The sequence below is a fragment of the Amphibalanus amphitrite genome, unplaced genomic scaffold, assembly GCF_019059575.1.
Source record: "Amphibalanus amphitrite isolate SeventyFive unplaced genomic scaffold, NRLGWU_Aamphi_draft 000363F_arrow, whole genome shotgun sequence".
Lineage (NCBI taxonomy): Eukaryota > Metazoa > Arthropoda > Thecostraca > Balanomorpha > Balanidae > Amphibalanus > Amphibalanus amphitrite.
Window position 1 is genome coordinate 107,702 of NW_024881857.1, and position 27,687 is coordinate 135,388.

The 27,687-nt window shown below is 58.2% G+C and overlaps 1 protein-coding gene across 1 annotated transcript in view; it reads right to left on the reverse strand.

The window, feature by feature from the left end:
• The window catches only part of LOC122389596, a 35,752-nt gene that overhangs the window by 2,856 nt on the left and 5,209 nt on the right, over nt 1-27,687 (reverse strand). Inside the window, exons 3-13 of the mRNA XM_043381768.1 lie at nt 13,399-25,776; nt 12,797-13,084; nt 11,947-12,540; nt 11,543-11,752; nt 11,034-11,300; nt 10,269-10,838; nt 9,281-10,047; nt 8,749-8,965; nt 2,071-2,205; nt 1,748-1,890; nt 37-541 (exon numbers count right to left, since the gene is read on the reverse strand). Of these exons, the coding sequence (XP_043237703.1) occupies nt 37-541; nt 1,748-1,890; nt 2,071-2,205; nt 8,749-8,965; nt 9,281-10,047; nt 10,269-10,838; nt 11,034-11,300; nt 11,543-11,752; nt 11,947-12,540; nt 12,797-13,084; nt 13,399-25,776 (16,074 nt within the window). The remainder of the gene's footprint in view (nt 1-36; nt 542-1,747; nt 1,891-2,070; nt 2,206-8,748; nt 8,966-9,280; nt 10,048-10,268; nt 10,839-11,033; nt 11,301-11,542; nt 11,753-11,946; nt 12,541-12,796; nt 13,085-13,398; nt 25,777-27,687) is intronic.

Sequence of the window (27,687 nt, forward strand, 5' to 3'; positions counted from 1 at the left end):
TGCTAAAATACCGGTCTGGTGACCCGGTCTGCCCACCTTCAGCGCGGTCTGTCCGTCGGGCAGCTGCTGCAGCTGCTCGGTCCGCCGCAGCAGCCGCTCAGCTCTGCGCTCCAGCCGGCGCCAGCTGTCCTCCTGAAGATCGTGCACCTCGGCCAGTCGCTGCGCCGCCGCGCGGGTCGCCTCCGCCTGCCGGCGCGCCGCCTCCCAGCGGCCGAGCAGGGCGGCCAGCCGGCCAGCCAGCGCGCCGCCCGGCCTCAGGTGGCCCTCCAGCAGGGCGGCGTCGAGCCGCGCGCGCAGCCGGCCGGCCGGCTCGGCCAGCGGCTCCAGGCGGGCGGCGGCCGCACACGCCCGGTCCCGCTCGTCAGGCAGTCGGGGCCGCGGTATGGGCCGGCTGGACGGCGGCCAGACAGCCGCCAGCTGCTCGGCCTCGTCCAGCTGCGTCTGCAGCTGGTCGGCATCCTCGGCCAGCTGCTGTACGGCTGACCAGCTGGCGGCCAGCTGCGCCGGGCGGGCGGCCGACCGCTCGCAGACGCGGCCCCACCTGTGACGCGCGGGAGACGGACGCTGAGTCACACGGCAGTCGGCTGAGTCACCGTAAGTGCCGGGAACAGTCCGACAACGATGATAACAAGTTCGGTAGATGAGGGGTATTCCCCGAGCATGAGCGACCATTTAGCAACCGATGAATGTTCATGGTGTCAGAAGTAACCGGGGTAGACACCCAGACATCGTAACATACCCGAATCACTTCCTGCTAAACAGCGAATTTCTCAACCCTCGCCGGCCGGGGGGTGGGGGGGGGGGGGTGCAGCCCCCTGATAGTTTTTTTCGTGATAGCTCCGAACACGCCGGCGATACAGCTGAAACCTGGCATACCTGACCTTTGATTCAAATCAGATCTTGTGACACCAACCGCATTTTCAGGTCAGGTCACTGATCTATGACGTCATAAGTGAACGTCCTCTGCACGGCCCTCAGATGTCGCAACTTCGCAACGCCCTCAGCGCCAGAGGAACTTCCACTGGGAGATGAAACTTACAGGACGTAGTATCCTCCATAGGTCTCACAACTTGCATATCTCGGATTTTTTTCCCAAAGGTCACATGAGGTTAGGTCGGTAACGTGACCTCACCATTGTAATTCAATGGGGAAAAATGAAAGCCACTATTTTGGCGACAGGAGCGATCTGAAACTATTCTCAAGCACACGGATTCGTGATTTCATGCACTTCTTGCAAGGTCCAATGCTTTGCTTTCGCACTGATGACCGTGTGACGTAGTTTATGACGTCACTAGGGTTAAGTGTTTTTCGTTAAGCGTTTTTGCGAAATTATTTATTCAAAACCGAGCCCGTGCCTTGGGCCACTTGACCTGACCTTAGAGGTCACCGGTTGACCTGAGGCCTTAAAATCGGGTACCAGTCGCTGCGTCTCGTAACGGCGCACACGCTCCTTTTTTCCGCGAGTGTCTAGCTTCATCAGAAGCGAAATGACTAGGGGGTCGTACCACCACCACCTCCCCCCCCCTCGGCCGGCGCGTATGTAGAAAACTAACAAGTCCGGCGAGGGTTAGATATTGTAATAAACAAATCATTGAACCAAAAATAACATTAAAATATCCACAAATAGGGTCAGTCAGTGTGGTACACGTCCATCGAAGTAGCGTCGCTCCGAATCCAGACCATAATTTGCATCCCCTGGTTCGGTAAGCTTTCTAATATGAGGTGCTGTGCCCTTGACGTGACGCACCTGTCCTGCAGCTGTTCGCCGGCGTCTGTGACGGCGCGCAGCTCCCGTACGTCCGGCGCGTCCGCGTCTCCGGTGAGCAGGTCACAGAGGCCGGTGACGGCGGCCACCGGCCGGCTGGCGTCCCGCACGGCGCGCACCGCCGCCTGCCGGGAACGGGGGACGTCAGCTGTATAAATAAGAAAACCGTCCATTCTGAAGACAGCATGAAACAGCAATGATCAAAAACAATTTCCACCAGTCTGCGGAAAGTAATGAGAATCCCTTCAATTAAGACCCCCGGTAACGAGGGTCCCTGAGCGTCCCCAGCGACCCCGCCCACTGACTTCGGTGTCACGGACGGCGGCGCGGTGGGTCTCCTCGTCCGCGTCATCAAACGCCAGCGGCTGGTCCAGCGCTGTCTCAATATCAGACAGAAGCGTCTCTAGCTCCGGTCTTTGGCGCTCAAAATCAGTCACCGTCTGTAACATGGGCCGGGGCGGGTTTTCCGGTCACTGGGTGAGCAAGCGGACGGCCCCACTTCCCGGGTAGATAGACAAGGCCGCACGTACAGCTGCAGACAACCAAAACCACCAACATGAACTGATAGATACGGCTCACATTGCGATAGCTACGAAACAAAACGCATCCGTTCCGTCGTTTTCATCCTCAGGACAATCTTAGACTTAGACTTAGACTTATTTCGTCGACTCCATCTAGTAGATGCAGGATCATTTCTGATCGTCTTCCAATTATGTTAGCTGTGTGGATGATATAAATTTTCAGGACATCATAGTTGGGAGGACTCTTTAACAGTTACTCTTCTTGGTTATATTCTCAGTGAGTTCCTTGCGCACACGGGCTTGGTAGATGTAATGGATGATCAAGCTTTGTGGCTTATCGGCGATGATGATAAGTTCTGCTGCTGGTAGCGTTCTGTTCAAGATAGTTTCGTATATTTTTTGAGCAGCTACTCTATCGTCTTTCAGTTTGTCACATTCAAAGAGCATGTGTTCCAGAGTTTCAATGGCATTGCGACATAATGGACAGACAACAGTTTCTTTGTGCCTTCTAACCATGCTTGTGGCCACCAAAGAGTGGCCCGTTAGTAGGACAATTTTGGTTAGTGTCGCTTGTCTGGTAATTGCGCTGTACTTGCTTGCTGGCCAAAATGTTTTCGGCGCCTCGTACTTTTCGGTTTGTGGCAGTAGCGAAAGCCAAAACAAACTTGTCATATTCTCTGCTGTGTTCCTGATGATTTTTGTCATACTTTGATCCACTGATGCAGATGCTAACTTGTTCCATGCTGTCCGCGGTTGGTCTATTTTTTGATTAGCCAGAATAGAGAGGCTTGGTAAGTTCAGATGTTGGAGCAATGTGTCCCATTGGCGCACAAGACTCGTGGTTCGATCAGCATTGACTGCTCCATGGGTGATGATATATCTGGTTAGAGTGTGTTCCTTCGCAGCTCTCAGAAGGAAACCTATGAATTGGAGTGCGGTTCTCATTACGAGGCTTGTGCATGTCGGTGCACCCAACATCACATATGTCACCATTTTTTGCGTTTTGGTTGGTAAACCTTGGATGAGACGGTAAATGCGCATGAGCATTCCTTCTAAGTACATGATATCTGTTGGTGAAAGGGATGTAACTGCTAGGCTGTAAATTAGAACCGGTTCAGCATATATTCTCCACGTTGTATAGTGTGACATCGGATTGTCCATTTTGAGGTTGATTCCTTTCTTACACTTAGCAAAAAATGTTCTTCTTGCTTTCTTCATGCATTCTTCTATCCTTCTCTTTGCTGGACTTCTGGTTGTCATAATGATTCCTAGGTGGGTGTATTCATCAGTTTGCTCTATTGATTCAGTGCCAAGCGTCCACTGTACCGGAGCTGTCCTGCCAAAGACCATTATTTTGGTTTTTGATACGTTATATCTATAACGCCACAAGCAACTATGGTTGTAAGCGATATCAAGCATTTCTTGGAGTTCGTTTGGATCTGTGCTTATGAGTACTTCATCATCGGCGTAAGCGATAACTGGTACTTGTTTACACCCTATCTTGGCTCCCTTATGTGATTCCAGCAGCATGCGTATCTTGTCTTCCATAAATAGGATCAGCATGCTCGATGATAAGACGCCTCCCTGTTTGAGCCCTTGCTCTATGCGACCATCGGTGGATACAGTTCCTCCAACTTTCACTTTGACATAAAACTCTCGATACAAGTTGCGCAAAATGACGATCAACCTTGGTGGCATGTTGGCGCATATGAGCTTGTAGATTACCCCGTTGTGCCAAATAGAGTTAAAACACTTGCGTACGTCGAGAAATGCAACATAGGTCGTTTTCCCAATGTCTCTATTAGCTGATATGACTTCTTGGAGAACAAAGTTTGCTTGGAGTGTCCCTCTACTTTTTTGATACGCAAACTGTAGTTCTGAGTAGATACCAGCCTCGACCATCTTTGGGTGAAGTCGTTTCACGATCAGTATCTCAAAAACTTTACAGAGGGTGGTAAGGACAGATATGTCCCTATAGTTATCAGTCTTAGAAGGATCGGTTCCATGTCCTTTAAAGACCGGGGTAACTAATCCAAACTTGAAGTTATCTGGGATTTTGCCAGTATTAATGATTTCTTGCATAATACCTGCTATTGTTGCGTTTGCTATTCCTTTTGCTTCTTTCAAATGTTCTGCAGTTATTTCGTCGAATCCTGGAGCTTTTCTATTCTTTAGATGGTATATAGCTTCATCAATCTCGCTTTCGTCAATCGGGTCCAATTGGTCGAGACTATCAAAATCAGCTTCATATCTATTGCATATGTTTTCTACTGCTGCATCTACTGCCTCTCTCCACTTTTCATTGAAGGCACTGGATTTGATCGGTTTACCTGTGTGGACAAAATGAGTCAAAAAATTATGTGCAATCTCATCAGGTTCTAATATCTCTGTACCATCATCCACGATTCTTGGAATTGATGTGCTTGTTCTATGCTGTCGCATTGCCAAAAAGTATTTATTTGACAAGTTTTTACATTCAAATTCCCTTTCTGTGTCTTCTGCTTGCTTCCTTGTCAATTGATGTGCTCTCTGTGCGTTTATATAGTGTCTTTTGTGTTCTCGAAATATTTGCTCAGCTTTCTTTTTCTCACACTCGGGAGCTGATTTCCACATTGCTTTAGCCTTGAGACATTTTTTCCTATGCTCTGTGAGTTCATGATTCCACCAGTTACTAGCTTTGTTTTTCTTGCGTTTTTTCGGGAGCACTTGTGATGCTCTATTGAAGGCTTCATTTAATTCTGCAACACTGGTGATATCTTCTAAGAGATCATCCAGCTTTCTGATATTGTTCCGTAGTCCCTTCTCTTCTTGCCTTTTCCCAGTTTATCTTTGCATTTTTTGATGTACCTCGCCCACGAGCAGTTTTCAGTAGAATAGCTGAGATTACTAATTGAACCGGTTCATGGTCCGATCTATTCAATGCGCTTCTATCAGATATTTCATACTCTTTAACTAAGTATCCATGAGCAGAGTCAACAAGAAAATAGTCAAGTAACGATACTGGCGTCGTATCTTGGGTATAAAAAGAGCAAAGCTCATCCAGTTGCGTCTCCACCGGGATCATAAGGTCATGATCATCGATGAGGGCTGAGGTATACTTTTTGTTGTAGTGGATGTCTTTTCGTAGGTCAACATTGAGGTCGCCTCCAATTATTACCATTCTATTTGTACTATGCTTGTCTATAATTGCACTGATCCTGTCTATTGTTTCTTGGTACTCTAAGACTTTCTCTGTAGTTGTTCCGGTTGGCAAATATACAGCTACGATGAGAATTTCGGGGAGGAAGCCGTGTAGGACTGCGGCTACTATTCTTGTGCTGCCTGTATCGCCAATAGATAATAGATTCAACTCTTCTTTCGCTAGGATGGCAGCTCCACCGTGTCCTCTCACGCCGGTTTTATCTATCGATGCATAGTCATAGTACGCGTCGTAGCTTGTAGCGATCGTTGTGTACCCGTCTCTTCTCAGGTCGGATTCTTGGCTTGTTTTCAATGTCCATGTCTCATTCAGAAGAATGATGTCAGCATGGACTAGTAGTGAGTTCGTAAACTCATCATCGGGTTTGTAGCCCCGACAGTTGTACTGAATGAGGTGAAGTTTTTTGGGTGACCGCAGAGTTCTGACTCCACTCTGTATTTTGAATTCCAGATGACATTTGTTTGGTTTCTACGGATTCTTCCATTTGTGGGCCGGGCTGTGCTCTTGTTCCATGTGCGTTTTTCTGTGATCATTGTTGCGGTATTTCTGTTTGCCACACTCCTGCTTCGAAAACTTGCATGTTCTCTGTTTATTGCGTGACTCTGGATCCCTAAACGGGTTTGATACGCATTATGTTTTTCATGTCCTATTCCTGTTGCAGATGGGCCGTCATGTTTGAGATGCTGTTGTTGTCTGGAGTAGTGGGGTCGATGTGAGTACCAAGGTTTCTCGAATCTTGGTGTCTGTCCAGCCTGGAAATTACGACTGTGCCGGAACAGAGGAGCTTGATATGAATCTGTCCTGTTTGTTGGATTCATTGAGCTACTTTGTTGGATATGTGACAGTGAGTTGTTTTGCATATGATGCTTCTCCCGATTAGCTGTGTGCTGTTGGTCTTTGCTCTGGCCATACTTAAGAGCATGTCTGTAGTCCATGTTTTCACGTTTGATTGGCTGAGGTGATGCTGCTCTGGTATGCTGCATCTAAAAGGATTAATGCCGTGTCCCAGTTGGGTTGATACGTAGCGGCTTTCGTTGCCAGTTGAGGGGCCCTCTTTCCGCTTAAGGTTTGCTTCAGGTGGTCTCAGTTTTCCAGTTGAAAGGTGGGATGCTCTCCGTTCATCGTCCTGTTTATGGCTTCGAAGCTTCTCTTGTCCGCTGTGTGGTTTCTCATTGGCGGTTTGTCCCTCCCATTTCTTCTGAGCGCATTCCACTTCTTGCTTACTTTTGTCACCCTCTTCACTCAAAGTTTTAGTTTCGTCTCGACTAGTGGTTTGCGGTTGGGCTGTGACCTTACAATCGTCATGCTTTTGGTTACTCAGCCAGAGTAAGTACTCGGCACATGGCTGACACAGCATGTGTCCAGGCGGGTGTCTAGTGGCTAGGTTGTTTTGGTTGCTTCCCGGAGATGTCTGGTTTTCTTCTTTTGTCATGAGAAGGGCGAGCTGTGTTCTGAGTTCTTGATTTTCAGCTTGAAGTTGGGCAACTTGCGCCACGAGTTCCGCCTTCCGCTTCACTGATTTCGACTTCTCCGTTTTTGTTTTGTTGATGTTGGGGCATCGGTCGTCATGTCCTGCTTGATAGCTGCCTGAAGTTTTTTGATCGTCATTGCAATCATCTTCTATTCGCGGCTCATAAGAGCCGCTTTTTGCTTCGCTGGATGTCACGTTTTTGTATCGTAGATCGATTACCTGTACTTCCTTGTCGATTTCCCTGATCTCTATGGTCTCATAGAAACCTGGTGATTGACAGGTTTCATGGAAACCTTGCAGTCGGCAGTCACTGACTTCATGGAGACCATTTTCTGTGAGATGATACACTCCAACTTTCTTCAGCTTTGTTGCGCATACAATAGCAACAGCTTCTGGTCGTTCTTTTTGAATATGACACTGGGTATGTATGTCGACCGAGCTCATGAAAGTGTCATACATTGGGTGTGTATGTATCCAGCCCTTGATCACTAGCTTCTCTTGCTGCATTGTCTGTGCTAGTAGTTCCTCGCTCGTGCTCTCGCATGTTGCTGTCGTTCCAATTTGTTCCGGGATGACCAAGTGAGTCACCTCGTTAGTTTCTGGGCTGTCATCTCCGGCAAGGTATCCAAGAGTTTCTATGTTTTTCTCTGTGTTGGCATGGGATAATGCCAGAAACGCGTCAACTGTGCTTCCTGGTACGCAGAGCTGCGGTGGTGCTGTCGCTGGTTTATTAGCGTGTTCCGTGCTTTTTTCAGACGTTATCCATTCATTTTTGGTGGGATCGTATCCATGAACGGAGTCGTCGGAATCGCTGTCTTCATTAGTTGCCATTACAGGTGACTTTATCTTCTTCTTCTTTTTGCCAGCGATACTCCACACTTCATTACTGGTTGTGTCCCGATAGCCGGCACCTTTCATTTTTTGGTTGGCGTGAGTCTTGGTATTCTAAAAGGCTCTGACACAAGATTACGATAATCTGAATTTGTAGTAATGAAAATGGAAGTGTGTTGCGACAATATGTTACTGGTTTTGCTAGTTTACAGTAGCCTTCTTTGAATTAGCTCGAGACTTATCACAGAAAATCAAGAACAAAAACGTCGTGGTGTTGACCCAAATTTTTTGCAATTGGGTCAAAATAATCGATTTTTTACAGCCCTATATTTACCCAGTCCCACATTTAGTTCCAGTGAAAATACAACCAAAATGATCTACGTTAAATCACGATTCGTTTGGTATAAAGGTTAAGTCAAGATGTGGGATAGCTACGCTAAAACACGCATTACACGGGAGCACTGTAAAGCACGTCTGACACCAACACGTCACCGTTTGAACGCCCAATCAAATCCTCCTACTCCACGCCTCAGCACCGTGTTCCGGGCTGGACGGGCAACTTTATCCCATGCGGGAAGCTCCTATTGGAGCACGCCCATAGCCGGGTGTATCAATCAGGGCTGGGTGGCCTGTCCAACTGATAATGGGCTATCGGCTAAGCCCAGATGACTCACTAGGGTGCCCGCCCAGACCAATATCTCCCCCTCCCCCCCAATCCCTATTTTCCTTCCGGCTCTGCAATGGTTACAATTGCCCGCAAAAGCCCCGCCCCCCAAAAAAGAAACAAACAAAACGACATTTGATTGAGTCTGCCTGAACTGGCCTACGCACACATGAGAATACATAATCATCCTCCACCAGACACTAATTACGAATCACGATCTGCCGCTCAGCGAACGGTTCTCTACTGCATCCTTCTACTACGCTACTATTACGCTACTACTGCACGCCTGTCCCTCACCTCCAGCAGTGAGCGCAGTTTGACCAGGCGGGCTCGCCGCTGCCGCTCTGGCTCCGTGTCGCTGTCGGGCCGTCCCGGCTCGTCGCCGGGCTGCGGCAGCTCGCCGGTGAGCTGCGCCAGCTCAGCCGGCAGCTCGGTGTCGATCCGCGCCAGCAGCGCCGGAAGGGAGCGCTCCCTGCTGACCAGCTGCTGCCGCTGCCACTCCAGCAGCTCCGTCCTGCGGCACGGAGGCCAATCTCATTCCAACAGTCTGCCGTGGCATACCACACACACTAGGGCCACCTACTTCGCTACTGACAATCACTACAGGATACAACCAAAAGGTTATTATGGAAAACCTGAGGACGCATAGTTCACAACTAAACAAGTCTGCCAGCAATGCATGCTATCGCCCAGAGCATAATTGGTGTTTCTCTGCCACCGAATGTTGAAATAGGAGTACGTTGCAGTGACCCCAAATTGATTTTGAACTACCAACACTGCGCTCGTTCAGCCCGCTCTGAGGCTGCCCCGACCACCAGCCCCCACTCACCGTATCCTGCCCAACTCGGCTGCCGGGTCGGCGGTCTCCACTGCATCACCGCCCAGCCGCCGCAGCAGGCGCAGCACCAGCAGTCGCAGCCGCAGCTCGGCCAGCTCATCGGCGGCCTCGCGACCGGCCTCAGCGCTGACCAGCTGCTGCACGGGCCGCCACAGCCGCTCCGCCTTCTCCAGCTCCCGCTCCAGACGGTCGAGCTGCTGCGGCTCGAGAGGCGGCGCCGACTCGGCTTCTGCCGCCGCCAGTGCGTCGCGCACGCCGGCCACCACCTCTCCGCGCCGCCGCCAGAACTCGGACACGTAGGACACATAGTTGGCCCAGGTGGCCACGCCGGCAGACAGGTTGGCCTGGCGCCGCTCCAGGGCGGCCAGCGGCGCCGGCGGACGGCCGCCCGCCGCGCCGGCCGCTTCGGCTGCCAGTCTGCGCAGCTCGGCGAGCCGCCGGCGGCCGCGCGCCAGCCGCCGACTCAGAGCGGCCAGCTGAGAGCGGCGCGCCGGCAGCTGGCCGGGCGGCAGCGGCACCGCCTCCAGACGCAGTTTGTCCGCGTCGGCGCGCCGCAGCCACACCAGGTGCCGGCTCAGGAGGGCCGTGTAGGCGGCCCAGGGAGCCGCGCGCTCACGGCCGGCGCGCAGCTGCGCCAGCTGCCGCAGCACAGCCGCCAGCTGGGCGGACAGCTGCTGGCGCGCGGCCGGCGACAGCTGCGGAGCCGACAGTTCGTCGGCCAGCTGATCGCGGTGCAGACCCAGAATGGCGTCCGCGACCTGTCGGTACAAAGAGGCGTCACAATCCAGTAGAATCCACCGCAAATGGCAAGTCGCCATACTCGTTCCGGTATGCCGAATACTCATTCAAAAATAGTAAGTTAAACATCAACGGACTTAAAGATTGACACACTATCGGATCAAAAAGTGTTTTACGGTGCAGCAGAGTACATAATGCTGGCAAGCGCCACCAATGAGCTCAGACGTTTCACGTGACTGACCTGTGCCTTGAGAGCCTGCTGCACCACTCCGTCCGCGGGTAGCGGCTCAGCCCCGGGCTGCGGCACCGACACCAGCAGGTGGTGCTGGACCTCGGCCAGCTCGTCACCAGCGTCACCAGCCAGCGCCTCCGACAGCACGCAGCGGTAGTGACGCACCAGAGCGGCCATCGCCAGTTCCCAGTCCTGCAGTAGCTCAGCGGGCTCCGTGTCGCCCTCCGGGCCGACCGCCGTGCCGCACAGCTGGTGCAGCTCCTGGCCGAGCTCAGCTGCCGCCGCCAGCTGCCGCGTCAGCTCGGGCAGCTGGCGCAGCTGGCGGGCCTGCTCGGCCAGCTGCAGCCGCCGCCGGCAGCCGTCCAGTCGCGGCCGCAGCCTGCGCCGGCGCTGTGCCAGCTCCCGATGTCGGCGCAGCTCTCCGTCGAGCCAGTCGAGCCGGCGGCCGGCGGCGGCCAGCCGGGCCGAGAGGGCGCGGCACGCGGCCGCCGACACCCGCGCGCAGCTGACAACGGCGTCCAGCCGCTCGGCACAGTCGGCCACCTCCTGCTGCCCGCTGGTCAGCTGACCCAGCAGCGCCTGCACACACAGACACACACGTCAGTCACAGTTTCTCAATGAGATCACACCTCACACAATCAAGAAGTGAAAATAATACCAATGAGAAGTGAGTCAACAGTGAGTACAGCCAATCCATCACAAGTCAACTGATGTGTACATGACAATAGACAGAGCTGATAACGATAACCTCCTGGCTCCCGTCCTGGCACTGACCTGGTGCTCGGCCTCAGTCCAGTCCTGGTGGCGCTCAGCAGTTGCCGGCAGGCCGTCCAGCCAGGTGTCCAGCGAGTCCAGGCGCTCGGTGAGACGTCTCCAGTCGGCAGCCGCTGCTCGGCACTGCTCGGCGGCGGTGGAGAGCGCAGTGCCCGCCTCGCCACGCAGCTGCAGGCACCGGTCGGCCAGCGGCGGCAGTAGCGCCGAGCCGGCCCCGCCAGACACGGGCAGCGGCACCGGCAGAGACAGCAGGCCCTCAGACGACTCCTGTGGGACGGGGAGGGGAGTCCGCGGTCAGGGCGGCCGCAACATTCGCTCTACTATTCACACCGCAGTTACACGAACCGGAGCAGTACGGCACTCGTGCAAAAAAGGAACGCTTCTTAGATACACATGACAAAATTAGTCGCGTTAACACCGTAAAAATCATTGACCAGACCTGTACCGATAACCCCATAGCAGTCTTGACCAGTGAATCTCTCAGACGACCGTACGCCTTGGTGTCTCACCAGTGTTTGCTCCGCGGCCTTCTGCAGCTCCAGTTCCGTGTCACAGTCGCCACAGCGCTGGCCGGTCGCCCACTCGGCCTCCACGCGCTGTACAAACTCAGTCAGGTCGTCTAGCTGGTCAGACAGCCCCTCCGAGGGGCGGCACGGGTCTGTCAGCGGCCGCAGGTCGTCACGCAGGGGCTGGAGCGCGGCAACCTCCGCTGCTGCAGCCTGTAAGAAATAGAGCGGATCAGTCAACGGTGAGGTGGTGGGAGAAATATTGCTTCTTTGTGGGGGGCTGTGGGAGAAATAACAACTGCAAACCAATACTTCATGTTCCTGAAGAGTGAAGAGTAAGCAGCTGACTCAGGCCCTTATCCCGCTGTCCAAGGCTCTAAGTCCTGCCCCCGCGCGGGCCCACTCACCGTCACTGCGGCTACACCGGGCCACTGGTGGGCCAGCCGCGCGGCCGCTGCTGTCAGCGCGTCCAGCTCGGCGCGCAGGGCGGCTCCGGCCGGCCGGTGCAGTCTCTGCAGCGCTGCCAGCCGGGCGGCGGCGGCGGCCGTGTCCGCGGCCAGCGCCTCCAGTCGGCTGCGCAGCGGCACCAGCTCGGCGAGCCGCGCGGTCAGCCGGCGCCGCAGCTGGCCGGCGCGCTCGGCACTCTCGGCCGCCGCCAGCCGCCACTCGACCGTGTCGACCGGCGGCTCGGCCTCCCTGCCGGCCCGCTCCAGGTCGGTGACCCGGGTCAGCAGCCGCTGCAGCGCCCCCACGGCCGGCGCCAGCTCGCCCTCGGCGGCCGCCTGCAGCAGCGCCTCGGCGCGCCGCTCCAGCCGCGCCAGATCCGAGCCGTCTGCGCCGCGCAGAGCCGCCGCCAGCTCGCGCAGACGCCGCTCGGTGACGGCTAGTCTCGCGCGCAGCGACGGCTCGGCGGCGGCCGGCAGCAGGGCGAGCGCAGCGTCCAGTCCGGCACCGGCCGCCGCGCAGCGGTACTCCATGATGTCTACCTGCTCCAGTACAGTCTGCGCGGAGAACAACCGGCGTCAATCGCTGGGGAACTAGTGGTGACCCATCATCGGCAAGGGGATTGCAGATCATATAGTCACAACAAGACAGCGTGGCATCAAACCAACGGGTGACATTAATGCTTATGCACTTAGCCTAGTCACAAGCTAGCTGCGACATTAATGACTTGGTAAGCGCCCGGAAGCCAGCGATTTCCTAGCTTTGGAAACCACCAGCTACCCACACTGTGCCCCCTGCCTACACTGCTCTCACCTCCATCTCCTGTTCGGTGAGCGGCCCCTCATTTCGGCGTCCCTCGGTCCGTCTCAGCCAGCCGTCCACCTGGTCGCAGTGTCCCCGCGCCTCGGACAGATGGCGCTGGCAGTCGAGCAGCCGGCTGACGGCTGACTGCAGCCGGTCGCGCAGCTGCACCAGCTGCGGCCGCAGCCGGGCCAGCTTCAGCTGGGCGCCGTCGGCAGTGACCAGCTGCTGCAGCCGCGTCACCAGCAGCTGTAGGTCGGCCAGCTGGTCGCAGCCGGCTGCCGCCTCCCGGTGCATCTCCTGGCCGGACAAAGGGGACAAACGTCACATTCATGGATGAATAATTCTCTTCACATGAAAAATCGAAACTTCATTGGCGATATTCCGGAACAGGATGGTTAACACGACCAGCACATAATTAAGACCGAGATTAAGACTAGGACTAAGACTAAGACCAGGATGGCGAACTACGGACTACGGAGCCTAAACGATAGATTCCGTTACGTGAATGCTAGACTCAATACACATAACTTGAGTGCGTTCCATAAAATTCGACTTAACACCATGTCCGTTCGATTCCCCAGCCCTGTCCACCCGTCCCCGCCACTCCTCACCTCAAGTCTGGTCAGCAGCTCCGGGTCGTCCGTGTTGACCTCGTCGCCCAGGTAGGTGGCCAGCAGGGCGCTGCCCAGCGCGCGCTCCGCCTCCAGCTCGTCCAGCCGCAGGTCGGCCTCCTTCCAGAGCAGCAGCGCCGCGCTGAGGCGCGCCAGCAGAGCGCGGTGCGGCGCCGCGGCCGGCTCCGCCTGGCCCAGCTGGGTCGACAGCTGCCGGTACAGCGGCACCAGCTCACGCAGCTCCGGCAGAGAGTCGACGCGGAGTGGCCGCTCGGCGGTCGGCAGGCGCGCCAGGCCGGCCGGCGGCCCGCTGGGCGGCGGCGAGTGGTGCAGCGCGGCCGGCGCCGCCTCCAGCGCCGCCTGCGTGTCGTGTAGCAGCGCCTGCAGCGGCAGCAGCGCCTCAGGCAGCCGCTCCCCCTCGGGGCCGGCCAGCCGCTGCGCCAGCAGGTACTGACACCAGAACTGGCGCTGCTGACCGCGCAGCCGGACACGCGCCTCCGTCAGCTGCTGCTCGCGCGCCGCCGGGTCCTGGTCGGCCGACACGGTGGTCAGCCAGCTCTGCAGCTGCGCCAGCTGCCGGCGGCTGTCGGCCAGGCCGGCCTCCAGCTGGCGCCGGTCGGCTCCGTGCCGGTCCAGACTGCGGCGCCGGGCGGCCACCAGGTCCCGCGTGTGTCGCACTGCGGACGCCAGGTGGGCGACCAGCGCGCGCAGCAGCCGGCCGCTGTCCTCGGGCAGGTCGCGCAGCTGGTCCAGCCGCGCCGGCAGCGGCTGCAGCGCCTGCTCCATGGCCGCCAGCTCCGCCAGCTCCTCCAGGAGTCGGTCGTCGCTGGCGGCCGGCGTGGCCAACAGGTGGTCGACGCGCGCCATCAGCCAGAGCAGCGCGCGGCTCCAGTCGGAGCGCCGCTCGGGCCAGCTGGCGCCCTCGAGCAGCGGCGCCGTCAGCCGGCGCACACGCGCCTCGCCGCCGTCCGTGGTGGACGCCGGCAGCAGCGGCGGCGGCGCCACACCCGCCGGCCGACCCAGTGCCCCGTAGGCCGTCACCAGCGGTAGCAGGACGTCGCGTTCGGCCGCCGGCAGCGACCCCAGCTCGGGCAGCGGCGGCAGCACCAGCGCCGGCTCCGTCTCCTCGTCCTCCTCCGTCGAGACGGGTCCGTCCAGCAGGCTGTCCTCCGTCTGGGAGCCGTCCGAGCGGCCCGCCATCGAGTCGTCCGGCGGCGCCGCGCTCACCAGCACACTGTCGTTGACCAGGAGAACGGTCGGTTTGATCGGCGACCCGGCAGGAGTCCGCGTCGGGTCGGGGTTCTCGTCTGGTGAGTAGATCTGCGATGAGTCTTGCAGAGAGGATCCGCGCTGCTTATACGGAGTGCTGGATGGGATCTCAGGACGCAGTCCAGTCGGCTCGTCAAACTCCGGCAGCGTGGAAATAGGCTCAACGTCGTCAGTAGAAGAAGGCACAGAATCTTGTACGATTTTCTGTGTTGAACTCTCCTGGGTCTCTTTCTGTTCCGTTATTGATTTCCCTGGTGGTTCCAGAGCTGCCTCCTGTCTCGACTCGCTGTCTGCCGTGTCACCTGCTCCGTCCACAGTTGCCGGTTCAGCGGAGGGTGGTGTCTGGTCGGCGCCGGTCGCCGGCTGGTCGCCTCCAGCCGGCTGGTCGCCTCCAGCCGGGTCGGGTCCGTCGAGCCAGGTCAGCGTCGGCTCCCCGACCGTCTCCTGCAGCAGTACGGTCAGCCCGCCCACCAGACAGGTGCGCCGTGTGACGGGCACGGTGCGCCGGCGCGGCCGCCAGCCGCCCGGCGCCGGCGCCATCTCTAGCTGCGTCACCAGCACATGGGTCACCGTCACCGGCCGGCCGTCGGCGCCCGGCTCCGTCTCCGTGCGGCTCTCCACCTGCACAGGAGCCGTCAGCGCGCCCTCGATCAGGTGCGCCGACAGCGACACGAAGTGACTGTCGTCCGCCGGCCGCTGCACCACCGCGCCCAGCAGCTCCTGGTGGTCACTGCGCGGCGGAGACTCCGCCCGGCCGCTCAGCGGTGCAGTCAGCTCCACACGCCGCCGAACCACCACCGGCCGGCCGAACCGATCCTCGGTGCGCACATAGGCGGTCAGCTCCGCGCGGCGCAGCGGGCCGCGCGCGCCCTCCACGTGCTCCCAGCGCAGCTCGGGCTCCTCCAGGGCGCCGGCGCGCAGCTCCGCCAGCGCCGCCGCCACACGGCCGTCCAGCTCCGGCAGCAGCACCTCGTCGGTCGGCGTGGCAGGCGCCGTCGGGACCGCCTCTCTCTGCTGCTGCCTTGCAGGGGTAGCGTCACCGCTGGGCTCGGTTGAAGGTTCTGGAGCTGGCGACGCCGCTGACTGAGAGTCTGGTAGCTGCTCAAGAGAAAGTGTTTCTTTCGGATCTCCTTCGTTGGTGGTTGAATCGATCGAAGCTGCAGGCTGTTCAATTTGCACCAGTTTCTTGGTCTTCTTCGGTTTCTTCTTTTTCTTCTTGCCCGCTGTGTCGGTGACTGGGGCCGGTGCTGCGGCTCCCTGCACTGAGTCCGGCTGAGCGGGGGCGGGGGCGGGGGCGGTCGGCGGCGGGAGGAGCACGGCCGTCGGTCCCTCTGGCCAAACCTCCACCACCAGTCGGTCTTCAGTGGCGACCATCCGCCGCAGGATGGCGGCCGTCCAGCGCACCTGTCCGCCGTCGGGCCTCCTCTCCAGCAGCTGGACGCAGGCGCGCCGGCTGAGCGACGGCCGGTCGGTGTCGGCCCTCACCTCGTCACCCATCGTCTCCGAGCTGAGAGTGTCGACGACGAGCCCGCGCGCCGCCGCGCGACACATGGCCGCCGCGGCCTCCTCGAGCTCGGCGTCGGAGGGCTGCGGGCCGGGCAGCGGTCGGACCGTCTGTACCACCCGGCCGCCGCGCGCCGGCACCAGCCGCTGGCAGCGCGTCGCCGACCGGCTCACCTCGCGGGGCACGCCGGCCGCGTCCGTCACACTCTCCGTCAGCGTCACTGTGGTGCGGCGGACCGTCACCGTCACCCCGTCCACCAGTTCCTCACTGTCAGAGACGGACACCGACGGCTGGCTGCACAGAGCGCCCGACACGGACGCCAGCGCGTCCTCGAAGGCAGTCTCTCGCGTGATCTCTGGGACAGAGGTGGACAGCACGCGCCGCGACACCGGCTCCACGGTATCCTCGGTGACAAACATCCCGTCGATCACATACGAGCGCAGCATCCTGACGAACACGCGCTCGTAGACTGTGACGGCGGCAGCCGCGTCTGTTATCTGCTCCAGCACTGTCACCGTCTCAGTGTTGGTCGTCACCGGCCTGCCGCTCTCGTCCCGGTCCTGCTCCACGGCACTGGTGACGCTGGGTTCTCCGAGCATCACACCCTCCAGCGGAAGTGGCAGCGGCTCGGTGGCGCTCAGAGTCCCGCTCAGCTCACTGTCAGTCACACCAGTCACCACCGGCCGGCCGAACACCTCCCCCACGCGCTGACACCTCCTCACCGAGCGTCTCAGCGGCACCTCGGCGGCGTCAGCGCGCGGCAGCATCTCCTCCGTGGTGACACTCACTGTCCGCAGGGTCACCGGAGTGCCGTCAGGACCGCGAGTCTCTGTCACCTGCGTGTCTGTGACGGGGTCGCTCACCAGCCGACCGCGGGCCAGCGGCAGCGCCTCCCCCAGCAGCTGCTGCTCAGTCAGCTCCGGCACCGACACGGCCAGTGTCACCGTCCGCATCGGCTCGGTGTACTCCTCGACAGTCCAGCGGCCGTCCGCCGGCACTACGCGCGCGATCTTAGTGAACACGGTCTCTGTGATCGCCCGACCGGCTTCCTCCACAGGAATCTCTTCGCGCGCCGTGACGACGATCCTGTACACAGTCACCGGACCGGCGGCCTCGTCCACCACCTGGCTAGGATGGACGCGCACCTCCGGCTCCGACAGCAGCGTGCCTTCCAGCTGTGACAGACACTCACCGACAGCGGCGTCTCGCAGCTCCTCTGCAGAGGGTAACGGTTCTGGTGGCGCAACGGCCGCCGCCACAGTGTCATCAGTCTCGCCGGGAGGCGATGGAGTTCGTTCAATCGTTTCTGAGTCTAGGTCAGTCTTAGAAACGGCTTCATGCGTCTCCAGTGGCACTTCAGGTGACTGCGAACGCGTCTCCTCAGTGTTCCATGAGGTTTCCTGCTTCACTGCTTCTGCTGCGTTCAATGAATCCTCTTGGATGCCCACTGAAGTGGCTTCAGCTTCCCTTACAACGTCTGAATCCAAAGACACTCTTCCAGGATCCTGACCACTTTGCAGCTGGGCGTCTTCTTTCTGTTCACTCTCTATTGGGGTCTCTTCGTTTGGCGGTAAGTTGGAATCATCCTTTTCTTTTGGGGAGCCATCAGCATCCACAGACTGTGCACGAGCATCTTCAGCTTTTTCCGGACTGCTCACAGCGAGGTCGTCTGGTACGGACGTCTGCTCCGTCTGTCGTGTGGTCTCCTCCGGCCGATCCCGCTGTCTCTGCTCCTCCACTTTCACGATGTTCTGGGCTGCTTCCAGGACCTGCTTCACCAGCCTACCGCCCGCCTCCACAGCCGGCAGCTGCTCATCAGCGGCTGCTTTCTCTTCCGGCCCGGCGTCAGACGGACTCTGAGCAGCAGGCGTCTCTAGAGGGACAGCACTGGTCACAGGTTGGCTTTCCACCGCCTGAACCTGGTCTTTGCCACTTTCCGGGAGAACTTCATACTGTTCCGGTCCGTCGCACTCCTCGACGACAGTTTTATCGTCAAACCGGTATGCCAGTCTGTGCTTTATGATGGTACGTTTCACGAGGTTGGCAGTGCCCTGGTCGTCTAGATCACGTTGTAGACCCGTGATGGTGAGGGTGTTGAGAGCGGCTGGAGAGTCCACCCTGCTCAACACCTCCATCCGGCGGGTCTCCGACGTCGGTCGGCCCAGATCGTCCGCACAGACAGCGGGGAACAACTGCTGGATGGCCTCCTCTTCGAGTTCCTCCTGCGGCGGATCCAAGATTGGCTCCATGACGTTCTCAGTAACCCGGATACCGTCCACCTCGCGCGTCCGCTGGGTCTTCTTCACCACCAGCCGGACGAGTCTGGGCACACCCTGGTCGTCCACCGTCTCCTCCAGCAGCGAGATGTGAAGTCGCCGGGTGGTAACCGGCGCACCGCGGTCGTCAATGCCTTCCAGCACGTCCACTTCGACCTGCGGCTCCACCAGCGGCTGGGTACGCAGCAGCGGCAAACACTCGGCGACGGCCTCCTGCGTGGTGAGTTCGGGCACCGTGGTGGCCAGCTCGGTCACCTCGTCAGGCTCGTCACACTCCTCCACCACAGAGCTGCCGTCCAGCTCCGTCACACGGCGAATCTTCTTGATCCGGCGCCGGTAGATGGTGGTGATGCCGTGCTCGTTAACCAACTCCTCGATCACAGTCACACAAAAACGGATGATGGTGACAGGTTTTCCGTCCTTGTCAACCGTCTCCTCGTAAGATGACTCGACTTTGGGAGTCTTCAGCAAAGTACCCTCGATGCGCGGAAGGCACATTTCGAGCACGCGCTCCTCCTGTTCCTCCATCGGTGGCTCTTCGATGAGCTCGTAAATATCGGCCGTCACAGGACGTCCGTTGACCGTTGTTGTCTTCTGAGTCTTCTTCACAACGCGCTTCACATGCCGCTTGACACCAGTGCTGTCCAGGACGTCCTCGTAAATGGTCACATACACACGCTTAATGCGCACGGGTCGTCCCAGCTCATCGACAGTTTCTTCAACCGTCGTGGAGAGTTCAGGATCGCCCGTCAGCTCACCCGTCACGGTCACCATCGAGTCTTCCAGAACAGACGTCTCCGTAGCTTCCGCCACAGAGGTGAGAAGCACCTCCCGCTGCTCTGGATATTCGGCCTCTTCTAAAATTGATGTTCCGTGCATATCTGTGATCTTATGACGCTTTCGGATGACTCGCTTCACAATGATCTTCGTATCAGATTCGTCAACGATCTCTTCCATAAAGGTGATGCAGATGTGATGGATGATTACTGGTCTTCCTCTCTCATCAGTGTCCTCTTCAACAGAGATGTCCACCAGCGGATCTTCCAATAACGTTCCGCTCACGCGAGGGATACACTCCCCAATCACCTGTCTCTCCAGCTCTTCCTTAGTCTGGTGCGGAAAGGGCTCTTCGAGATCCTCCACCAGCAATGCTTCATCTGCTTCAGTTGTCTTCTGTGCCGACTTCACAGTGCGCTTTACCAGAAGTGTCTCCCCGAACTCATCGGTTACCTCCTCCAAGAACCTGACAAATATCCTCCTTACCTTCACCGGTCGGCCTTGCTCATCTACTGAATCCTCCACCGCGATATCCACGGTCGGATCTTCCAGGAGCTTTCCGTCCACCAGCTCGACGCTCTCTTCCAGCGCCTGTTTCTCGGTCTTCAGTGGCGTGGCTGGCGGCAGTGGAGGGGGCGACATGGTCCTCTGCGGCTCCGGTGTGCGTACTTCACTACGGTCGTGGTCTGGGGCGACATTAGCGGAGTCGGTCGGTGCAGGCACATCAGCACGGGAATCAGAGGCTTGTGCATCTTCACACTGATCATCCGTGGGCGCACTAGCAGCAGAAAATGCGTCGGAAGATTCAAGCGTTGTGTCATCGGTGGTCGTATTCTTCACTTCGTCGTCTAAGACACTCTGCATTTCCGGTAGCGGTTCTTCCTTCTGTAGTAGAGGACTGTTCACATCATCCAAAACATCGCCGGATGCCTGATTTGTATGCGTTTTGGATTCGGGCTGCTGAACTGATGTTGGTTTTGATACTTCCGACCTGGGCACATCCTCCAAAGGTTTACCATTCCCAGTATCCGGAACCTCTGACGGCGATCCCTTATCTCCAGAAACTGAGTCTGAAACTGAGTCTAGAGAGGCACCCCCGGTGTTACGTTGTTCTACAGGTCCACTCTGTGCTACCCTCTTGTCTTGAGTGACACTAGCGGCGTCTGAAGCGTAGGACGGTAGTCGATTAGCCAATGTCTGAGCGTTTGGTGATTTCTTGTTTTTCTTTCCTTTCTTCTCCAAAGGTTTACCATTCCCAGTATCCGGAACCTCTGACGGCGATCCCTTATCTCCAGAAACTGAGTCTGAAACTGAGTCTAGAGAGGCACCACCGGTGTTACGTTGTTCTACAGCACCACTCTGTGTTACCCTCTTGTCTTGAGTGACACTAGCGGCGTCTGAAGCGTAGGACGGTAGTCGATTAGCCAATGTCTGAGCGTTTGGTGATTTCTTGTTTTTCTTTCCTTTCTTCTTTTTCTTTTTGCCACTGTTGTCGGGAGTGTGCTCAAGAGTCAAATTATTAGCGTCCGGTGTTGGACCATCGTCACCGTCTGGCCTCACACTAATCTCCTCGACAGCTGGTACCTTTTCAGGCAAAACCTCAGGTGGAGTCTCGACAACAGGACCAGCTCGTGATTGCTCCTCGTCTTCCACTGTTACTTTTTGAGGATCAAGATGCTTTGAGTCGCTGCTGATTTCAAGAGAAGTATCTTTCACACTTTCAGCACCCGATGCTTGCTCTTGCTCAGGTCCATCTCCTTGAGAAACGTCCTTCACATCCTCAGGCTCCTTGACAGGCTGCTCTGGAGAGAGCTCTTCCATCTTAGCTCCCGTGTCGGTCTCAGCACTGTGGCCCTGAGGGTAGTCGGCGTCAGCAACGCTGGTCTCCTGCTGTTTCGGCTCGACATCATCCTTCGGAGACACGATGACATGCTGATCGTCCACAATCTCCTCCCTCGGCGGAAGCTCCGTCGCATCCCGAACCTCAGTCCTCTGGTCACCACTGGAATCATCCCGACCAGGCTCTGGCCACTCGAGTGTCCCCGGCAATGTCTCATCATCCATCACCTCTCCCTCCTGCTGCTCCAGTTGCTGTTCTCCCTCCTCACTCTGCTGGTCGCCCACTCTCACCGTTCGCACCACCCTCGTCACCAGGCGCTGAACGCTGCTGCCGTCCGGCTCCGTGTCCTCCTGGGTATGGACGGTGCGTTCGGTACGCACCCGCCGGCCCTGCACATCCGTGTAGTGTTCAACCGAGTCAGAGTCGGCTGGCGGCGGCGAGCGGCCCGGCGACAGACGCGTCACCTCGGTCGTGACCCGGTAGACGGGGTCAGCCGGGTCCGATGGAGATAACCGATCTTCAGCGGCAGATGGAGACTCTGAAACGATGGCGGGGTTGACATCTACCGTCTCGGCCTGGCCACTGACACTGCCGGTGTCACCAGTTGTTGGGGTTTCAGTACTAGCTTTGTCCAAAGCAGTGCTCGAGGTTGTAGGCTTGTCGGCCTGACCCCCTGATGCGTTCTTACCGCGTTTCCTTTTCCTCTTGTTCTTGGACTTTGGTTTCGTTTCACTTGGAGGACTACTTTCTTCCCGCGCCATTGTCTTAGATTCTTCTCGCACTTCAGGCTTCCCTGTAGCGGGGCTATCGGTCATTTCGTGAGGCACTACCGCTGATTTATCCTGTGTGACTTCTGGCGCTGCGGGCGAATCGTCTGACGACACAGGTTCTTTGGACCCCAGCGTCCCTGACGTGGCCAACTCGGCGACAGTAGGCAGTCCACGGTCATTGGGACTGACCTCCTCACATACTACACGCGTCATGAGCTGAGCTGGAGACATCATGGCGTCTGGAGCAGTGTCGTGTGGCGCCGGAGGGCTCTCCAGGCGAGGCCAGCTCACATCTCGCTCCTGTACGATGGGCTCAGCGCGCTCAGCGTCCACAGGGAACACTTCATACCCTGCCTCCGGCGACCCCCAGCCGATCAGCTTCTGCAGCGCCAGAGTAGTGTCTTCAGTCACTTGTGCTTCTGCCAGCTCGCTGAGAGTTGGTACCCTCTCCTGATAAGAACTCTTAGGCTGCTGAATGTGGCTATCGTCTGCATCAGCAGCCATCTCGTCTGCGTCAATTTCAGCGGCCCGAGGGGGTGTGTGCTGCGCAGAAGTGTGCCCGGCTGCAGAACTGACGTCGGGGTCTGCGACACCTTCCTCGGACTGCGTCGCGGCCCAGCCGACCAGCCTCTGCAAGGCCAGAGAAGTGTCTTCAGTCACCTGCGCTGCCGCCAGTTCGCTAAGACTGGGAACCCGCTCAGGGCAGGGGCGATGCTCCGGTTCCACATCCGGTCGCAGCTCCTCTAGCTCCGGTAGTCCGCTGACATCTGACTCCGGCGCGTCACTGACGCCGAGCTGACGCGTCATCAGTTCGGCCGGGGTCAGGTCCGCCCGGGTCGCAGCTTTCGCCGGCGGAGATCGCTCGGCCGGTGGCCACGCCACGTCTCGCAGCTCCACGGCGTGCTCCGCCTCTCTGGTAGACGGCGGAGCAGTGTCCCCGCCGTGCACAGGCCCCGTCCAGTCCACCAGCCTCTGAAGGGCCAGGGACGTGTCGGCGGTCACCTGCGCAGCCGACAGATCACTGAGACTGGGCACTCGCTCCGGGGGGACGTCCGGCACTTGCCGAGGAGAACTCTCACTGACAGTGGGCGTCAGCTCATCCAGTTCCGGCAGGCCGGCGTCCCCAGACTTCTCAGTCTCAGCCCACTGACGGGCCATCAGCTCGGCTGGGCTCAGCACACCAGTGAGGACACCGGTCGCCCCTTCCTCCATTCTCGGAGGCTGTAGGCGTGGCCAAGGAGAACCCCAATCAGCTACCGCCACAGATTCTCCGGCGGACGGCACACCGAAAGCACTCTTCGGCGCGTCGGCGTCTTCCGCAAGTGACCTAGGGGCCCAGTCCACCAGCCGCCGCAGGGCAAGGTCACTGTCCTCCGCGTGTGCCGCCGATGAGCTTGCCAACTCAGCAATATCCGGCACGGCCTGCTCCGAGGTGGTCTGCTGACTCGGGGTCTCTGTCGGTGGTAAAAGCTCACTGCTGCTGAGCTGACTGCCTGAGGGGTCTTCGATTCCTGTGGTTGTCTGGGCCAGCTCGCTGAGACTCGGCAGCTCACTGGTACTGGCAGGAGACGTGTCAGTCCACTGGTGCATCATGAGCTCGGCAGCGCTGACGGCGGCTACCCCATCGACGGCATCCCCTCCCGGAGGAGGTCGCTCACTGCACGGCCACTCAACACTCCGCTCCACGGCGGCGAGATCGGCCGGCCTGGGGCGCGCGCCGGTCGCCGGAGCGGTCTCTTCCTCCGCCGCCAGCGTTTGCCAGCCCACCAGCCTCTGCAGAGCCAGATCACAGTCGGGTTTCTGCGCAGCGTCAGCTAGCTCACTGAGGCTAGGCAGCTGAGTGTCATGGGGTCCAGAGGGTGGAGACTCGAACGGACCACGACCTTCTGTCGGCGCCAGATCGTCTAGACTGGGCAGTCCGCCATTCTCCTCGGTCGCGGAGCTCTCAGCCAAGTGGCGCGCCATCAGCTCTGCCGGCGACGGCTCCGCCCCTGCCGCCAGCGCCGACGGTGGTGACCGGTCGGAGCGCGGCCAGGCCTCTGTCGACTCCGGTAGCCGCACAGTGTCGGTCTTGCCTGGAGAGGTGTCTGCAGGGGAGGCGGTAAAGAGGGTGTCCACAGAGGGCGTCTGCCAGTGGACCAGCCGCTGGAGGGCCAACGTGGTGTCCGAAGGACTATCTGGCCGTTCCAGCGGAGGCAGCTCGATCGGGTCAGGCTTCCCTGCCACACTCCCAGGCTCACCCGCCACTGATGGCTGAGTTTCACCAGAAATCTGGGTTTGTTCTGCACCATTTTCGACACTTCGTTCATTCTCGCCAGCAGTTGGAGACACCCGCTCCTGAGCCAGCCCGCTGACAGCAGGAAGCTCGCGTCGTTCCGGCTCGGAAGGATCCTCCTCCACAAGTTCCACCACCACGTCGTTCACGTATACAGTGCGAGTCACTCGCCTCACCACCAGCTCGATGATGGTCGCCGAACTGGGGTCATCGTCCTGAAACTGGTAAGAGGTGGTCGTCACAACTTTCAGCACGACCCGGCGGCCTTCATCGTCGATATATTCCTCAATTTCTTCTCGAGTATGAGGCGGAGGCAATTCCAATATTTCTGAAACGTACTGGGTCGCTGGCTGGGAAGGATGTTCTACCGACATTTCCTGTTTTGTCGCATCACTATGGGCAGGATGTTCTACATTCGTTTCCTGCGTTGTCCCTTCACCAAGGTCAAGGAACATGATCTGGGTTTGTTCGGCACCATTTTCGACACTTTGTTCGTTCTCGCCAGTAGTTGGAGACACCCGCCCCTGAGCCGGCCCGCTGACGGCAGGAACCACGCGTCGTTCCGGCTCGGAAGGATCCTCCTCCACAAATTCCACCACCACGTCGTTCACGTATACAGTGCGAGTCACTCGCCTCACCACCAGCTCGATGATGGTCGCCGAACTGGGGTCATCGTCCTGAAACTGGTAAGAGGTGGTCGTCACAACTTTCAGCACAACCCGGCGGCCTTCATCGTCGATATATTCCTCAATTTGTTCTCGAGTCTGAGGCGGAGGCAATTCAAATACTTCTGAAACGTATCGGGTGGCGGAATGCGACTCCTGTTGGGTAGGATGATCTTCCAACATCTCCTGTTCCTTCGTTTCACTGTGGGTGGGATGTTCTACACTCGTTTCCTGCGTTGCCCCGTCACCATGATCTAGGACTGTGTGGAGGGTTCGCGTATCCACCTTCTCCAGCAGGACCACAGTACCGTCGGTGTCCGTGGTCTGCTCGTAAGTAGTCAAGTATACCGTGCGCACCTCGACTCGCCTCCCCAGTTCGTCCACAATCTCCTTCACCTCCACGCGTTCACTGGGCGGAGGCACCTCTGGTCCGGCGGAGCCCTCGACGTCCGGCTGGGAGTCGCCGTCCTCCACCTCCTCCACCAGCTCATCGCCCTCGTAGATGCGTCTGTGTATCCTCTTCTGCTGCTTTTCAAGGATCACAACACATCCGTCCTCGTCCGTCGTCTCCTCGAAGGTGGTCCTCAGCGTTGTCCTCACTACCACCCTCCGGCCCTGGTCGTCCTCATACTCCTCCTCGGTGACCGTTTCAGTCGGCTCCGGCAGCTCAAAGTCCTCGGGGACGTACTCGACAGCCGGCCCCTGGCCACCCTCCTCTTCCGCCACCTCCTGGGGCTCGCCGTCCACATAGACCACCCGCTGCACTCGGCGGTGCACCCGCTCCAGGATCACGGCGTTACCCTCGTCGTCATCCTCAGCTCGCTCGTAGGTGGTGCGGACCGTGGTGGTCACCACCACGCGGCGGCCCAGTTCGTCCGTGTACTCCTCAGTTCGGACGTCTGTCCGCGGCTCCGGCAGAATCGGCTCGTCGCCGACCACACTCAGCTCCAGCTCACCAGAGTCCGGGGAACGTCCCGGCTCCCCGGCCGCGCCGCTCATCGTCTGTCGGCACCAAACAAGGACGTGATAGGCGGAACAGCATACCGACTCCTGAAGTACCCCCGAAAGTGTCAAGATTGCTTCAAAAGTACGTTAAGATAGCATGAATCATAAGAAGTTGAGCCGTGTCTAGGAAAACCAGGAGTTCCATCTTATCCATTATATCTCACTAAAGATTCGCCGAGTAAATATACCAGCTGTCTGATAGTATATCGGGTAGTATATAACATATACACGCCACAAAAACATTCAGGAGTCGGAGTCGGGACAGTCCGATCGATTCAGACTCCCGCTCCTGACGTAATGTGCGAGTAGGTTGAGCCTGGGTTGAGCTAGCCAACTCCCTCCCTGTCATACAACCCTTACACTTCCTCCTTGTTCTAGAACACTAAATGTCAGTTGTCGCAGACATGGTATAACATGTCTTTTGTAAACCTTCTCTATATGTTTCGTTCATAAGTCGACTCGAGACGGGTTGGTCATGAACCGAACATTGCCCGTCTGTTTACTTTCCGTCTGAAAGTCCAGATGTCGAAATAAGATAACACATTTCAGGAGCGCGCTGTCCGTTTTGAGCGAGGTTATCAGCACACTTCGATGGGCAGCGCGACAACAGTAACAGTCACGCAGCTTGGTAGTGTAAACACTGGTGACGATGCGCTCAGCAGCTGCTTCTGTGCCGAGATTGGCTACATGACAGCATTTTTGGCGTACTTGGCGTGTCGCCCGCTGCAGCAGCTGGCAGCCCGCAGGAGTGATGAGACCCAACTACGTTGTCACGAGCTTAAGGATGACTCACCAGCGACTTTCTAAAAGTGTACATGAGCTTTCAATAGTGTTACCCAGAAAAGCTGCACTACTCCTAAAACTCTTGTCAGTGGGTCAATCGCTGTTCACGACTATGATAGCAAAAACAATAATTTGCCGCCCAATATATCTACAGTAAAAGGTTTGCACGAATAGGCTAGGTGTCACTTCCCCTGCATCCTGCAAACTCATCCGAATAATCTCGAGTACGCTCGCCGTCAGCCAATGTCAACCACTACCCCTCCCCCCCCCCCCCCACTACCTCACAAGTCACAGGGGCCCTCCCCGCACCGACGACCAGCGCCAACCATCACAAATCGCGGCGTCAGCGGTGCCAGCGGCCAGCGGCGCGCCCCTCGCCCCGGGCCGGTCCGCGCCGGGTCACTCTGCAGTGCCCGGTGAGCCGGTGGGAGGGGCGCCCAACGTGACCCCGCAGCCGCCGCGCCGGCTGCGCTGCCGCCGCGGCCGCGTCTGCCGACCTTGAGAGCCGGGCCGGCGCGGCGCGGCCGGCGCCCGCTGACCCTCGCGCTGCGCAGCCCCGCCGGCGGCCCTCCCTCCCCCGCGCCGCCCGCGCACGCGCCGAACTCCGTTTGAACGGCGAGGGAGTGTCAGTACCGGCGTCAGAGCCGCGGACGGGGACGGAAGGGGAGGGGCGGCGCAGTCAGAGATAGCACGGCTCCCCGCCGACCCGACCGGCCTGGACCACCGGGTCGGCCGGCGGCAGAGCGACACCCCGCTATCATAACATACGATAGCGTCAGAGCCCCAGTTCAGACGTGGGTCACGGGGGCACGGGTGTTAACGTTGGGAGGCCACTACGTCGGTAAGGTGAACAGCTAAACAAACGCCAAAAATAGCAATCCATCAGGCCAACTTCACAAGCATCTAGGAAATGTTGATAGGATATCCGGAAACATTCTTTTACAGCGAGTTTACACTCACGACATGTCTAAAGGGCAGCTCCGATAAGGCTGACAGGCCTACAGTCCATCCAAGACACCAACAGCACACCACGTGGGATGTGAGCTACCATCAGACCACAACACAAATCCACCTCCCCCGGACCCGCGTCCACCGTACCTGTCAATATCCTGTGTTTATCGGTCC